This window comes from Ambystoma mexicanum, chromosome 8 (genome assembly GCF_040938575.1).
Source record: "Ambystoma mexicanum isolate Mex_15411 chromosome 8, UKY_AmexF1_1, whole genome shotgun sequence".
Classification (NCBI taxonomy): Eukaryota; Metazoa; Chordata; class Amphibia; order Caudata; family Ambystomatidae; genus Ambystoma; species Ambystoma mexicanum.
Genome location: NC_090929.1, coordinates 1,101,613,598 through 1,101,629,953, shown reverse-complemented (window position 1 = coordinate 1,101,629,953; position 16,356 = coordinate 1,101,613,598). Strand labels below are relative to the sequence as shown.

Here is a 16,356-nt window from a genome sequence, read left to right as displayed (position 1 = left end):
CGGGTGATTAGTTGTGCAGCTAAAAGAGTAGGCATAGGTGGTCACTGAAGTAACTACTTCAGAGTTTCAGCTTAAGTCCTAACCAAGCAATGAATTACATGCAAAGATTCAAACAAGTGCCAGCTCACGCTTTGCCCTTTGTCTCGACTAGGGAGGAGAGAAAGGCCACTGCAACCCCATTTAAAAAGGAAGTTGTGACTGTTGAAGATCTGATATTATTTTTCTATCATGTACAGAGTGTTGAGAAAGTAGTCATTCTCTGGAGCAGTGTCCCCCCCCTTTTGCAGTGTACATGGGCAGATACACTAATCCTGTAACTCGCTTTAAGGACACTTGTAGATTGTAACCACCTTCAGTTAAATCAATATGAATCCCAATGGCTGTTTCAACTCAATGTGTGCCTTTTTCAGAAACAGCCTGTATTTTATTGATGATTTTAAAGGCTTAACAGTAGTGCCTTTATGTTGAAAAGGTTGGTCCTTAGTACTGACCCAGTAAATATATTTTTTAAAACTCATGGAACTAATCCTAGCGGTTAATGCTCTGGGATCCCAGAAACAGCATGTAATGAAACTAGTAGCTGTCAATTTTCTTGAAATCTGTAAGATAACTACAATTGTTGCCCAAGGATTCATGTCCTTGATAAGATGGATTTCTAGAATCTGGCCTGGTGGACAGATTTTAGGATGCCACCCTATTTATCGTGGACAGGGACCTCAGAGAGGTTTGCCAAAACCCAATCAAGGTACGTGGATGAGCAGTCAAGGTTTATTTGCAGGAAAGTTTGAGTGCTGTCAGGGGTGCTCAATGAGCCCACACCGTATGGTGCACAATAGTTCAAATGAGACAGCAAGTATAAAACAATTATTATAGGTCTTCCGAACACACTGAAAAATGAATCCAACAGACACCATTATCACACAATGTTAAATAAGACAAATATATAAAATGGTATCCGGTCATTGCATCAGCAACCAAACCATCTAACACCAAACCATTGAATTTCTTCCATCGAAATACCATTCCATAGAATGGCCATTTCGCTGAATAAAATTTGATGGATCCATCGAAATGTAATATTACGATTAGGGTTGGGGCTAGGGTTAGATTAAGGGTTACATTAGGGTTAGGGTTGGGGCTAGGGCTAGATTAAGGGTTACATTAGGGTTAGGGTTGGGGCTAGGGTTAGCTTAAGGGTTACATTAGGGTTAGGGTTGGGGCTAGGGTTAGATTGAGGGTTACGTTAGGGTTAGGGTCGGGGCTAGGGATAGGGTTGTATTAAGGGTTACATTAGGTTTAGGGTTGGGGCTATGGTTAGATTAAGGGTTACATTAGGGTTAGGGTTGGGGCTAGGGCTAGATTAAGGGTTACATTAGGGTTAGGGTTGGGGCTAGTGTTAGCTTATGGGTTACATTAGGGTTAGGGTTGGGGCTAGGGTTAGATTGAGGGTTACGTTAGGGTTGGGGCTAGGGCTAGATTAAGGGTTACATTAGGGTTAGGGTTGGGGCTAGTGTTAGCTTAAGGGTTACATTAGGTTTAGGGTTGGGGCTAGGGTTAGATTAAGGGTTGGGCTGGGGGGGTGGCCGTGAGGGTTGGTGGGGGGAAACCCCCACCCAATATACAAAAAAAAAAATTCAAACGTTACAAGGAGCTGGCCCAGTGCCGACATTTCAGCACTGGACAGCTCCATGTAACGTTTTAACATTACAAACAAATGCATTTAAATGCTATCTTTTACATGTAAAAGTGCATTTCCATTGAAACCAGTCCATTTATATTTACGATGGACTGGTTTAGATGGATAGGCACTTTCCATGTTAAAGATAGACGGTCGATGCTTTGGCATTAGATGCTTTGTTTTCGATGCTTTAGTAGGTCGACCCTTTTTTTCGATGCAATCACTATAAACCATATACAATCACAGTTGTAAGTAACTTATTCAGCAAGTAATAAGTAGATTAAATGCAATAAATGATGCAACCAGGTCATAAGTTAAATTTCCTAACTTGAAGCAGTCCAAACCCTACGAAGGGGGACCTTGTGCCCAAATGTCACAGGAGCCACAATGTTTCTCTGCAGGTAAATTGCAATTCACATGTGTTGGTGATAGTTTAAAATGTTCTTAAACACATTTTACCACAGTTAAGTAAATGTTCTCTTATATTTAGGTTACTCTACCCAGGTTTGACGACCAAAAGGCGAGTGGAATGGAATGCAGGAGACAAAAGGGACTTGTTCCCAATGTTGTCCTATGGATGACGGGCGAAGTGGGTTTGGGGTGATGATGTGACCGATGCACTGAGCTTACTTACCCCACTGACTCAGATTTTCCCCAGATGTCATTGTAGATCGTCTGTGGGTCGCAGGGAGCGTTCTGGTCAGTGATGCCCGGGAGTTGCAGGTTCGAAGAATATTCTAGTCAGATGCAGCTGGCGATGAAGAAATGCAACACACACTGATACAGACCCCTCAGGAACTTCACAGGTTGGAGAAAGGAGAGTTACAGAGACAGTCTCCCCACACAGAAGACATCAGGCACCCATCCAGTCATGGTCACAGAAGCTGCTCCAGGACAGGAGCCCTTGATGCTGGGACGCTAACATTCGGGGAGAAGGAGACTTCTGGCAAGAGCTGGCGACCACTGTATTTCCCGGCTTAAACAGCAATGCTTTGGCGAGGTAGCCCACAAGAGAGCTGGTCAGTCCACCGGCCGGCAGTCCAGGTACACTTGATAGCTAAGAAGAGCAGGATCCTAAAGAAGGCCTCGAGACTAGGTGGTCCCACTAATCCAAGGGCTAAAGCACTGCTCAGGGTCTTCAGAGATCAGGTAGCCATACAGGGCCTCACTGAGGAGGATAAAGGAAGGGGTGCTGGGCCACTTCAGAGTATTCTTCGGATCTTCAGCAAGCTGATCTTCCTCAAGGGATTCTTGGCTCCAAATATGATCTGATGAAATGGCTGCAGAAGTACTTCTAATCCAAAATCCGAGCTGGAAGCAAGCCCACCAATGGTAAGGATCTGCGCAATTCAAACAGCCAGAAAGTTGCACAATAAGGAACAACTACTGGTTTTGAATGTTCCCCACCCGTAGACTTTTGGCCCCATGAATGTTGAGTGGGACTAGACAGTCTCACATTCACATCCACCAATCCCTGCTCCCAGTCCCATCTGCTGCCACCAGACTGTTTTTAGGCACATATAAAAGTAACCCAAAATCCTAAGTGTCAAACACTATGGCAGTGGTATTGAAACTTTTTCATGCAGACGCATCCCCTCGAGTAAAGATGTTGGTGCTGAGCCCCCCACCTTTGTAAAAAAAAATAAAGGCTTTCAGCAACCATTCTAGGCATAAAAAGTCTTGAAATCTTGAAAAAGAAAGGTTGTTCAGGCCTGTGAGGGGTCAGTAATGCGAGGCGGACAACTGTTTGTAGTCTTTCAAAATATGGCATTTTATTTTTAAAGACAATATATCAAAACGGTTCACTATCCCTCTCTGCTGAGGAATTCCCCGCCTAGTCTAAACGCTAAGGGAACATACTCTAACGCAGGATAACTGCCCCTCACACTAAACAACAAACACAAAGAAAAGAAATGGCAATTCAACATGACATGTACATTATTTACATTGCCTAAGTGACCTAATGTCTTGGGAGATTTGCCTTCCCCAGGATTTATAGTCTCCATGAAAATGTTCAACCATGAAAAGAAAATGTCTCAGTTCTTGATGATTTGTAAAGTCAAAGCAAAAGTTCATCAACAAATGTTTGCACTTGCAACACATCTTCCTCGGGTAAAGTTAACCACTTTCCACTTCTAAGACCATAGCCACAATGGTACTCCGGCCCACAAAGCTTTTGTCACTCCCACTTGAAGATTTGCCACAGTTTCAAGAAAAATAAAATATCCATACTGTTAATGTTACACAGTTCTTGGTTAACAGTTAGGACTTCTTGAACTATGGTTTCAACAGTCAAAAGGGGTCGTCAGGATGACTTTGCAATACTGCTACTTCTACTACTATACTTCTACTTGCTTCACCATGAGAACAGTCACCTTTGTCCCACAGTATTTCTCCTTGGTTTCAACTACTGCTATGTAATATCTACTAACAACCAGGTATACCTCTTTAGTTTCAATACTACTACTGCCACAGCTTCTATGACATTTAGACAGACTTTGACAAGATAGATTGTTAAAGTACTTCAACCTCCTGAGGAAGGCATGGTACTCTTCCTTTGGATAGATTCCTTCAAAGGGGAAACCTCTTAGCCACTATTGTCTCAACTGCCACAATAGTAACCTGGGTTTGCCTCCAGGACCCTTCTCTCTCTGGCTTTGGTAGTCTTGGACCTTACAGGTCAAGTCTTTTTCAAAATAGTTGGTACAAGCATCCAATTCCCCTTTCTGAGCTTTACCTTCACCTTTCTCCCAGCTACCAGCCCAAACCATTACACAGAAGCCTTGGTGCCACTCTTAGCATCAGTTAATACTTGCCCATTTGAATGTAAAGCTGAACCTTTTCCAAAGTGTGTGCATTGTGAAGTTACTATTAGTACGAGTTGCCTCTTGGCTTGGGGCAATGATTGTTTTCTTCTTCAATCGCTTATAGTCTTTCAACTTCTTATAAATGAAAGGTGTATTACTCTTATACAAAGTATAACATTCAGTCTTTCGGTAGAAACTACAGTTAGGCACACGTAACCACTCTTTGATGTAGTTTTCAGACTTTAAAAATTGACATGTAGTTGTATTCCCGACGAAGCAAAGGATAGAGTTCAGGCCTCCTTGGGGAATCACAAGAAGGCACACGTGACCAGTCGTTAATATTGTTTTCCCACAGTAAAGATTGTAACTTTGGTATTATCACAGTTAAATGTTCCAAAATGATCTTTGCAGTGTTCCCTTTCTTTAATTAGGGACACGTGACCACTCTCTTAACAGTAATAGTATTCGGTTGACGGAACAATGTGTTTTAACAGCGTTTGCTTCCTACGGGAGTGTAGGTCTTCACCCTATACGTGTGCGTTACAATCCCATTGTTTAGAGGACCTTTAATAGAACGATCGACTTCTACTTGCTTAGAAATCTTATGCGAGTGGCAAAGGAACTGGTTACAGTTACCGGCAAGGCTCGCACAATGTTTTAGAAAGCCGTACTTCACCGACTTCTGAAACTCTTTCTCTGCAGGTTGCACTCCTTTCCAGACTTCTGTTACAACCTCGGCTCCTTCTGGCTCCCTGGGAACTGTGAGAACCGGACAGTAGTCCCCACTCCCTCCCTCAGGATCTTCCATTCAGGTGGCCTGGGAAGGGCCGCCGCTTTTGGATCCCGAACCTGGGGGTGGACAACCGAGGATGGATCACCTGAGTGGAGGGTCACGGGGGATTGGGAGGATACCTAAGGGCGAGACATGGCATTTCCCCAGTCCCAAAACCATCCTAACCTACTCTCTCTCAGCCTTTATGGGGTATCTCAAGTCTCACCCCATCTCCCCCTCCCCTTTTCCACAAAACACTGAGACGAGGAAGAAGCGACTAGGACCAGTAAGGATTACCCACAGAAATAACATGGGGAAGGTAAGGGAAACCTACCATAGAAAGAACTCAAGTTGTCCCAGTAATGGGGTCAAGCATTCAACGGTAAGCATTCACACCCGACTCCACTTGACTGGTCTTTTCATTATAAAATGTGTGGTCTGACACAGGTGTATGAGCGAGTAGGAGAGCCAGCAGGAAAACGAGTTGGCATGAGAGCCAAGTCGTCAGTATTATCCAGGACCAGAGGCCAGAGACCGGGTTGCCGAGACGCTGAGGAACTGCTGTGCAAAAGGGCAGAAGCGTGGCGAGGGAGCGGTGTCTCCAAGGAACCAAGTAAGGTCCGTATACGAGAGTTGAGGCATGCTGGTGCCCACAGGACCGGTTTATGCAAATGCTTTTTCCCCTGGGCCGGTGTGACAGCCCAGGATGGTCCAAGGCAGATAACCATAAAAATCATGTTGATTGATTAAAATCTTTAACTTATCAGGGTAATTTTTTATACACCTTGGTATTTCTTATTCTGTAGGAACAACTCATTTCCTACAGGGACTTTTTCAATTAAGTTGTCGAAAATTATCCAAATTGCTTTAATGATTATTTTTTTCTGTGAATTATGTATATATTATGAATGCTTTGTCTTGTGTCTTTTTTCCCTTTTCAATACTTTTATTATATTTTTGTAAAAAGAGATTTGAATATAAAATGTGTTTTGTATATTAAATTAACTTCATACTCTAAGGACTTCTCTTTGGTTTCTTTTATGTGACTTTTTTTTTCAAAGCACATCCCTCTTATATTATTTTGGAGATAAAAATAATTGACAGAAATAAGGACAGTCTATAGCGTGGGTACCTTTTTGGTTTTGTTTAAAAAACAGGATGGTCCGAGGGGCAGGTGGTGAGACCCGGACCTCGGAACGAAGAGCCGGAGTGACGCACCGGCACAGAAGTCAGCCCGGCGAGTCAGAAAGCTTTACCAAGCCGGGTTGTGAACAGGGCGATACAAGCCAACGCCAGAGAATGTGTAAGAAAGTGGGTCGCGTTTGAACGGGCGTTCACTGAAGTAGACGGGAAAAGCTCAGACAAAGATGTAAGTAACAGTATAAGCGCGAGACGGGATTGTGTGTGCAGGACTATGAAACAAGATGAATGAAAGTAGGCCAGGAGCCTGTGGAAAAGGTGCTAGAAGCACAAAGGAAAGGAGAGTATAAAAAGGGTACGAGGGACCCAAAAGGAAAGAAACTAACACTGTGCGAAAGCATGAAAGAAGCAAGCCAGGGGCACAAGCAAGATAAGGAAGAAAGGTCAGTGCAAGTGTGCACAGAATAGGTGAAGGAACCTAGAAAAATGGTGCAGGAAGCACCGGAAGTTAAAAAGTGCAAAAGGAAGTGAAAGTAACAAAGTAAGGGGCGCAAAGGGTCAGAGTGGTCGCGCTGAGGAAAAAAGGGAAAAAAAGACACACCCTGGCCAGCTGCTTTGTGTTGTGAAAGAGGCCCGAGCCTGAGGGGCCTTTTGAAGAAACTGACTGTTGTGCGTTTAAAGCTGAAAGTGAATCAGTTGAAGCTTGGGGAAGGAAACGGCCAAAGAACGTAAAGGCATTGGAGGTGTTTGAAGTCCCCATAAAGGCCCTGTGGAGAAGGTCGTACAAACAGCTCTGGTAAATGCACCATTCTTTGTGACATTGACCAAGTAACACCTGAAACCAACTTTGGTTTCGCCATTTTGTTGGACCACTATTTTTCCTTTTCAAGAAACTCCATCACATTTTTGGACAGCGTGAGGGCAAGCATAGGTTTAGACATTTATTTATTTTGGACTACTAGACGACGAAGGCCATTAGAAACATCAGTTAAAGCAACCATCCTTTTAGTGTTAGGGCCAGTCAGGCATTCCACCACCCCAGGAACCTTAGTAAATAAAGGTTTTAAAACAATACTTTGGAGTCTGTCTCTCTTGATACCATGCCTGTCTCATAGGACCCACACCCTTCTCCTGAACAGGCATCTCCGGTCCGGCCACACGTTGTGGGTGTCTGCTCTGCTCCCGAGACCCTCAGCTCGATAGTTGCGTTTGGCCCCTGTTTCTGGCACACCAACAGCTTGGCAACCACAGCAATCAGGCTCACATGGGGAAAACCGCTTCTTCTGCATGTCTTCTGCTGCACAGCCTCTGCTTTTCAGAGTTTGTCAGGACAGAACACAAGTGAAATCTGATGTCTGCATGTCCGAGCATCCCTCTGGTTATCCCACTTCTACTTGGTTTGCCAGCCTTATGCCTTCCTTCGGTTTCCACTGCTACAGCCTGCACTCCAGCCAACTTTCCAGCTCCTTCCACTCCTTCCTTCTTTCTCTACTTGAGGGGAACTTTAAGGCCTCCCTGGTCCTTTAAGGTGTAGGCTGTTGGGCTCAATTGCCCGACTGATGTACCTACATGCCTCTTCAGCCCTCTTCCTCATCTCCGTTCCTTTGGAATTCTGGGACTGGTAGTTCCCTTAACAAAATTAGTTATTTCAACTGCTGCTGTTTGGCACAATGCCATCTAAAGCGTGGGATTACAGGGAAAGTTAAAGAGTGGGTTGTCCCATTCTTCTTGGTCTGTTTACCCAGCCCCCATGTGATGCTGGGTCTGGATCAGGAAGAGTCTGCCTTTCCCTGGCCACACAAGGAGGGTTCCCAGACCAGGTTTCTGGGATCAATCATCTCCGATTCTTCATAGCCTCGCCGACCCTTTCTTTAAATCCTGCCTCTGAAACCTGGGTAATGACTCCAACTTTACAGGGTGAAACGCTACTTCTATTCAATCCTATTAACTGAGGCATGAAGAGATCATGGGATTAGTTCATGGTGTCACATATGAATAAAGGAGCTCAAAAAGAATAGCCATGTCCAATCCTACAACTACTACCACCAACAGGACAACATCCTACAACCCCCAAACCCACATGTAGAAAAGTAACTCAAGAGCCAAGTGGGAGTAAACAAAACACTAAGATTCAAAATAATCTTACCTGAATTCTTATCTTCTAGTTTGATGTAAGCCATTTTTCCTTTGGCTGTAATTCTAAGTCGGCCACTCCATGACGGCTGGTCCAGTTGCCACTCTGCAGCCCTGTAGGACACGTCAAATTACATTACGCTCTACTGCTTCACTCCTTGTCCAGAGGCTCAGTGCATCAAGGTACAGTTTGCTCTCCCAATCTTAAAACATGCATGCATTTTGACACTACACCAGTGTGCTAGAAAACACCTTAGGAAACATTACGAGCATCTCAGTGTAGGAGCAGAAGGCTGATTTTAATAACTCTAAAGAAAAGGTTGAACACGCTTGCTCCAGCTACCTTTCAGGTTCAACAGAGAAACAGGGTTGCTAGGACAAGCTTTTAGAGTGAGGATCTTCCCGAACACAGATGGAGGTCCAATAGGAACAGAAAATGCAATAAATGTGCAGTATTCACTCCCATCACCAGCAGGCTGTAATTTATGAAACGACATACTTAGGTTACAGAACTGTGCTTTCATATTACCCCATTAAAAGGAGCAAGAACATGATAAAGATTGCAGAATTGTCAATGATAGGGTTTTGTAGGTAAATACAACACTGCAAATAACATAGCAACCATTAAACTAAGGTGTATTGCGAGGCGAGTAGAAAAGTCAAGAGCAGAAAAGACAGGAACAGAGACCACAGGTAACCAGTTCCTCTATCACTACAATATATACCTTCCCTGCAGCTCCACAAACCTCTCGCTGACGGTCCCAAGGACAAAGCAGAACCAGGCCGCTGGCATCAGGGAATGACTAAGTTCATAAGCCATGAAAGGTGATGTAATGGTAGCACATAACATTTAGCACAAAAAAGAGGCATGTACAAATTATACAATAACACCTGCCACGAGTGTCAGATGCTGGTAACATCCCGGGGCATACTTAATAGGCCAAAGCAAAGAGTGCACAGTGCAGTTACCAGCCAGTGAAGCCAGCGTGAGGGGGTATTTCTGCCATTAGCTCCTTCTGCTTCTAATCTGGGTGCGGACAGCAATGTATTTCTATGAAATAAAGGGTTGTGTCACACACGTGGCCCATTGTTTCATACAAATTCTCACCAAACATGAATGTCATGGAAATGAAAGACAGGTCTCCATATGGTGCTCCTTTTCCATTATCCTGGCAGCCCGGGACTGGGGAGGAGCAGCACAGCAGCGCAGCAAGGCTGACTGGTAAGTACAGGAGGTGTGGGGTTGGGGGGAGGAGGAGGAGGGGGGAAGGACATGAAGCGTAGGCAAGAGGAAGCCAAGATGGCTGGCAGGAGCGAGTAGGACACAGCTTCTACCGAACCCGAGCTTAGATAGTTAAATTCAGTTCAGGCTTGGAGCAATCGGATTAGCTGCTGCATACTCTCAAGGTGATGGTATTTTTAAGCCTTTTAAAACAGTAACCAACAGCTTGAACCTAATAGCAATCCATTTTAACCATGAACCCCAATATGCTAGAAATCAATCCTGACTGGATCAAGGCACAGATGAGTTCCAATTACTACCACAGGACTGTAAAACACAAATAGGGGTCAAATGGGACTTCTGAAAGATCCCACACCCACCTTTCCTCTTCTCCCTATACATGAGGCAGACAAGGAATTTATGGGGCATCTCAGGATACCTGGAAGGTGTCTTCGACATATTGTTTTTTCAAACAAAGAGGCATCATTAAAGTGGCTATGTTTTTTGAACAAGCACTATTGGGGCACCAGATTTCCTGTGTTACACAAAGAAATAAATGCCAGAATATGCGGCTTAAGTAACGGATATGCACAGGCATAGGTAACTTTAAAACACCTCTGTAGCATGCTAGTGGTTATGAGGGCTGTTGAAACCTCACCTTCAGCAGAGGTTAAAACAAATATGGGGCTGTAGAACCCTCAATATATTTTCTCAAATAAATGAATGCTTATGGGGCTAGTGGAACACTTGCTATTGAAAATAAAATCATTGTGTGGGTGCTTTGGGGTCTGTAAAACCCTTGGCACTCTGAGATACAATAATTGCATAAAAACACATCAGGACACTTCTGGGCAAATGGACCCTCAGTCTCCAACTGATCAGACGTTTTTCTTAATCACCACTCCCATCCCCATGTTACCAACGGCCCACCCGGGTCTGGTCCCACACACCCCCAAAAGCCTTCCAGGAAGCCATATAATGGAGGACATTTCGTGAATGGATGGATGTACTTCCACAATGTGCAAGCTCTCATTCCTGCAATATATTCATTTCCTCCCTTACCTGAAACTCAACTGCTAAGATCAGCCTCCTGCAATTGTCTTCGCTCAGGAACCTAACCATCAGTCCCAACTGTCAAATCTGGTTGTACTCTCTTCCAGTAATTGCTTCTGCACTACTGTCATGCGCAGTCTCCTAACAATGTGTCATTCATCTGCTACAAATCTCCTCAACACAATACTATCCCATAAGGTGAAGGCCCCTTGCAGCAGTGAAGGTAGGATGTGCAATTAAATGGTGAAGGCCTGCTCAGGACTTAACCTCCTCCTGCCCCCCTAACCTCCCGCAATCTTCATTCAGTCCACAGCTACTATAAAAGATAAATCTGCATGACGACAATAAAAATAAGCTGTGGCTGGCTGTTGACTGGCACCAAAATGACAAGACGTTGGACTACCATCCCAAAAGACAAAGTGATCAATTAAAATGAACTAGGACATTGGCACGGGTATGTAAAATATACACTATCTCAAAATGTCACACTGATATGACAAGACCTGGAAAGAGAGGGAGCGACCGAAATACAACAGCAGGTCACAGTGGTGGAGGATTCACTGGTGAGTGTAACAAGAGATAGCCAGTATGAAGGGCAGAGACGGCAAACTGCAACATAAAGTCAATGATCTGGAAAGCCTCTCACGCCAAAATAATACGAGTCTGCTGGAAGGCAAGGAGAAGGGGTTGGGAAATGGAAACATTCTTAGATTTCCTACCCAACTTGCTGCCAAATGAAAAAGCGCTACACGGTCTGGTAATAAACAGGGCACATCATTTCCCAAGGGAGAGTCCAGTACCTTGGGCATTCATCGAAAACTGTCATAATGAAATGTCTCAAATATCAATACAAGGTGAAAATATTGGTGGCCTCAAGCGATTATGGGGACATAATCTACAAAGGGCTGTCGCTGTATCCAGATTACAGCACTGCAACACAGAAGCAGACGTTCACGGGTGTTAAAACACTGCTACGCGAAAGAGGTCTGAAATATGAATTGCTGCCAGCATGACTACGAGTTGACGTAAATTGCAAGAGACACTTATTCGCAGACACGAACGAAGCAGTAACAGGGGGAACCAAATGCCTTTTCGATGCATATACCACACTGAACCACTGCATGCAATTGGCTATGTGCGCTGTGTGGGCCGAGTGGGTGTGAAGGACTGAGATATGAAGGGCACTTAGAGCAAACAAAAATTGTGCATAGGGTGTACAAATGGAGAAAGCAATGGCGGCAGATGGCGAACTTGCATTACCCATAGTGAAACTTGGTCATTACTGTTTGTTGAGAATGGCTTGGTTTGCAGCTCTATTAGCTGGCAGCAGCCTATTGGTTCTTCACAGATTAGGGTTGTGGAAACACGGGTGAGAAAGGGATAAATGGGGACGGTTATCTTATAGCAACAAATGTACTCACAGTTGGGGTGCTTGGGGCGATGGCTCGAACCAAAGAGGAAGTGGTGGTGGGGCTTGATGTAGCTGAAAGAAATGGCTTTGACCGACAGATGCAGGATGTGTGGGACGTGTAATATCGGGGACATCAATGTCAAAAAGATACATGCTCGTCTCATATCTGAAGCGCCATAAGGGAGTAGTTTCTTACCTGTAACTCCATTTCTTCAGCCTTGGTATCTTTCATGAATACACATGTTGTGAATATTTTCTGTCGTCAGGCTGGGAAACCTCAGTAACTTTAACTTTGCGTTTTCCTATGCAAAACTTCAACACTTTAGTGTCCCATCGATGTTCTTTTTGGGTGCTTTAGGCTACACCAATAGGACGGCTGATATAAATAGCCACCGCACAGCAGCTTCCCTTCAGATTTCAACCTCCAAAGTAGAGGGAAACTGAACCAAGGTTTGCCTGCAGGGGCGGCCGGTGGGCGCATGTGAATCCATGAAAGATACAAACGCTGGAGAAATGGAGTTGCAGGTAAGAAACAACTCCCTTCTCCAGCATTGGATCTTTCATGCATTCACATGCTGTGAATAGATTACATAGCAGCATGACAAACTTGGAGGTGCATGACAGCAAACCATACCCCATGCCCTATGCCCTAGGACAGAGCTACGCACACAAATATGCACTAACATGAATGAGAACAAAACCAGCAAGTGATCGAGTAAACAGAAACACCACCGAAGCTGCAGGGCCTACCTTACTGAAACAGGCGGAGGACTGCCCATCCCACCTGCATATCTTCCACATGTTGCTACCCCAGACAGTAATACCAGGTGTAGGTATGCGGCACCGCCCAGGATGCCTCCTGGCAAATGTCACTAAGCAGTATTCCAGCCCATAACACTGCCGCCGACCGTGTAGAATGGGCTTTAGGATTGTCCCTCAACAGCTTGCCAGCTTTCCCATGACAAAATGTAATTGTAGAGGAGACCCAACGGGAAAGTCCTTGCTTGGAAATAGATAGTCCCTTGTTGAAGGGACCAAATGCCACAAACAGCTGTTCCGACTTCCAGAAACCCTGAGTCCGGTCCAGATAAAATCTAAACGCCCTCTTGACGTCCAGGGAATGCAGGGCTTTCTCTGCTGGCGTGGTTGCATTAGCAAAGAACGAGGGCAAGGCAATTGAAGCATGTTTGTGAAATGCTGACAGCACTTTCGGGATAAAGTGCAGATTAGTAGCGAGGAGAAGTCCCTCATGAATCTTCAATACGGCGGGTCAATGACTAGCGCCTGCAACTCCGACACCCTTCTGGCAGAAGTGATCGCCACCAGAAATGCGGCTTTCCACGAGAGAAACTTCAAGGATGCTGTCGACATGGGCTCAAACAGCGGTTTCATGAGAGCAGAGAGAACCACATTGGGACTCCATCCCGTAGCAAACCTCTTCTCCGGGGGAAATGTCCGAAAGAGTCCTTTTATAAAAGTGTTTAACCAACCTGTCACTAAATAAAAAGAGGAGTAGCATGGCGCCGTCTCGTGAACCTGGAAATGGCCGCCAAATGCACCTTAATCGATGACAATGCCAGCCCCCCCACCCCCTGTGCCAGCTGTAGTAGGTAAGGGAGAATCTGGGCCGGAGAAACTTCCAACGGCTGCACCTCCGGGTGCACTTCACACCAGGCACAGAACCTTGCCCATTTACTACCATACGAGAGATTGGTAGAAGGTGCCCTTGCCGCCTCCAGGATCCGACGACACTCTTGGGAGATACGTAGCTGACCGAACTCGGCGTGGTCAGGAGTCACACTGCCAGGCTGAGAGAGGCTAGATCATGATGCCACACTGTGCCCATGTCCTGCGGAAGCAGATCCCGCTCCACCACCAGACAAAGCAGCTCTCCACTGCGAGATGAAGGAGATCTGAGAACCACGTCTGCCTGGGCCAGAATGGGGCTACCAAGATGACTTTGCACTGGTACTTGCGCACAGTGCTCCAGATAAGATTTTGAGGTGGGAGTATTTTACTCCCTATTTTTAAACTTTGAGAGTAAATGTGATTTTAAGAGAGTAAAAATTACTTTTCTCTTTTGCAAGAGAGTAAAATGTATGTGACATCCAGCCGACGTATGCAAAAACTATATGGAAATCATTACTATGCTGCAGGTTTCTTCATTGCGACAGAATACACCTTTTATTATTTCTCCAAGGTCTGGCTATTTGATCTCTCGTGTATATATTTAAATCTAAAAACCTAGCCAATTACATGGTAAAGCAAACATGAATTGTATTGTGTGTGTTGAGGTTCGATAGCAGAATTGCTTTTGATGTTTAATGAAAGTCCTCATTTCCTGGAGTTATTACTATCTAATGGTACGCCAATGTTATGATAGAACAGTGCAGAGAGGCACAGACTCCATGCTGAATTCTATATCTAATCTAATGGTCAAATGGTTATTTATTTAGTGCTTTTGGCAAAGCGCGAGAACATATTTATCACAATTATCACCAAACCCAAGTCAGTACTCCTTTATCAACCTCGAAAGGATGAAAGGCTGGGCTGGCCTTGCCGGAATTTCGGACCTGCAACCGGAAGATCATGCACAGATAGCAGCAACGAGTACTGAACCAACTGAGCTATCTTATTGGCTAACATCCTTCAGAGGTTGGTTAACTTAGTATCGACTGAGGTATAATAATCACAGTACCTAGATGTTGGATGAACCATTTATGAAGCTCTATATAAAGTTAAATACCTATCTGGATGATCACAGGGACAGGTTTTGCTGAGTTGCTATTTGAATTACCAATGTAACTTTCCTTTGCATTTGAACAGCACCTGCACTTCCTGGAGAGTCCGGTTTTGGATGTTTTAATTTTGAGGATTTGAGAGGCTAGAACACCTGTGATTGGTGTAATGACAATCACTCACCCTTGAGCACAGACACTGCTGCCACTGATCATTTATAGTAATGTACCCCATTGACTGCAAGGTTGAATGGATGTAACTATACAGTGCATAGTCCTCATTTTACACACTGTTTTTATAATTAGAATGTAAATTAAATTATAAGTGTAAAAATTATCTGCCTCCGCATGATTATGCACATAGCACCGGAACTCTGAAAAATACAATTGTGCATTACTGGTTTGCTTTCACCGTAAAAAAATAAATTTAAAAAAAGCATAATTTGCTACTAAATATTAATTCTCAATTGCAACTTAGTTTTCCATCTTATTAATTATACAATCCTAAAATTCTAGGAAAATATGCAGTGCTTCTGAAGCTGAATGGAAAGAAAGCATTCCTTTTATCACAGCATGCAGTTTCTTTTTTTTTAAAGGCTTCAGAGAAATACATTCGGTTTCAGAGGTGACTTGCAATTACATCCATGTAGATAAAAATCAAAAGAAGCCTTCTGGTTTCCGTCAAGTAACCGGACCTTTGCACTGCTCTAAACCTGTGTGTAAATGTACACAGGAAAATAATAAAGCTGTCGTATTTAAGATTTTCATGTGTAAAAAAAGGCATTGTACGCACCTTATCTGGAGGCCTGCTTGTGCACCAACTGGATCGTTCTCCGAATTAGCGGAAACCCGGGAAACTCATATGCGAAGAGGCCCGAACGAGAATGCGTCCTCCCTCGACTCCAGATGAGCCACTCTGCTGGCACTCCGGATGAGCGATACTGCTGGCAAACCCCGGGCACCGCTTGTTCTCCTGTGTTGCAAACAAGTCTAGAGGGGGAAACACCCATTTCTGGAAGATTCGGGTTACTTGCTCCTTCTTCAGCTTCCACTCGTGCAACTGACTTGTGTCCCAGCTGAGCGCGTCTGCTGCTTGCCATTTGCCGGGGGTTCAGAATGTTCAGGCAATGTGAATTCCCTGAGCAATGGCCCAATGCCAGACCTCCTGAGCCTCCCTGGACAGAATCCGGGAATGCGTGCCGCCCCGCTTCCTCAAATCGAACATTGTGGTGGTTTTGTCCATCAACACTCGCACCATGCACCTTGAATGCGAGGTAGAAACGACTTCAGAACCCAGTGCACCATTCTCAACACCAGTACGTTGGTGTGCAACAATGCCTCCTCCCGGGACCACAGGCCCTGGACTTGTGACTGGTCAAGGTGCGCCCCCCACCTGGGAAGC

General features: G+C 44.7%; 1 protein-coding gene across 1 annotated transcript in view; it reads right to left on the bottom strand.

Moving 5' to 3' along the window:
• The window catches only part of NECAP2 (NECAP endocytosis associated 2), a 325,616-nt gene that overhangs the window by 252,665 nt on the left and 56,595 nt on the right, over positions 1-16,356 (bottom strand). Inside the window, exon 2 of the mRNA XM_069611115.1 lies at positions 8,544-8,644. Within this exon, the coding sequence (XP_069467216.1) occupies positions 8,544-8,644 (101 nt within the window). The remainder of the gene's footprint in view (positions 1-8,543; positions 8,645-16,356) is intronic.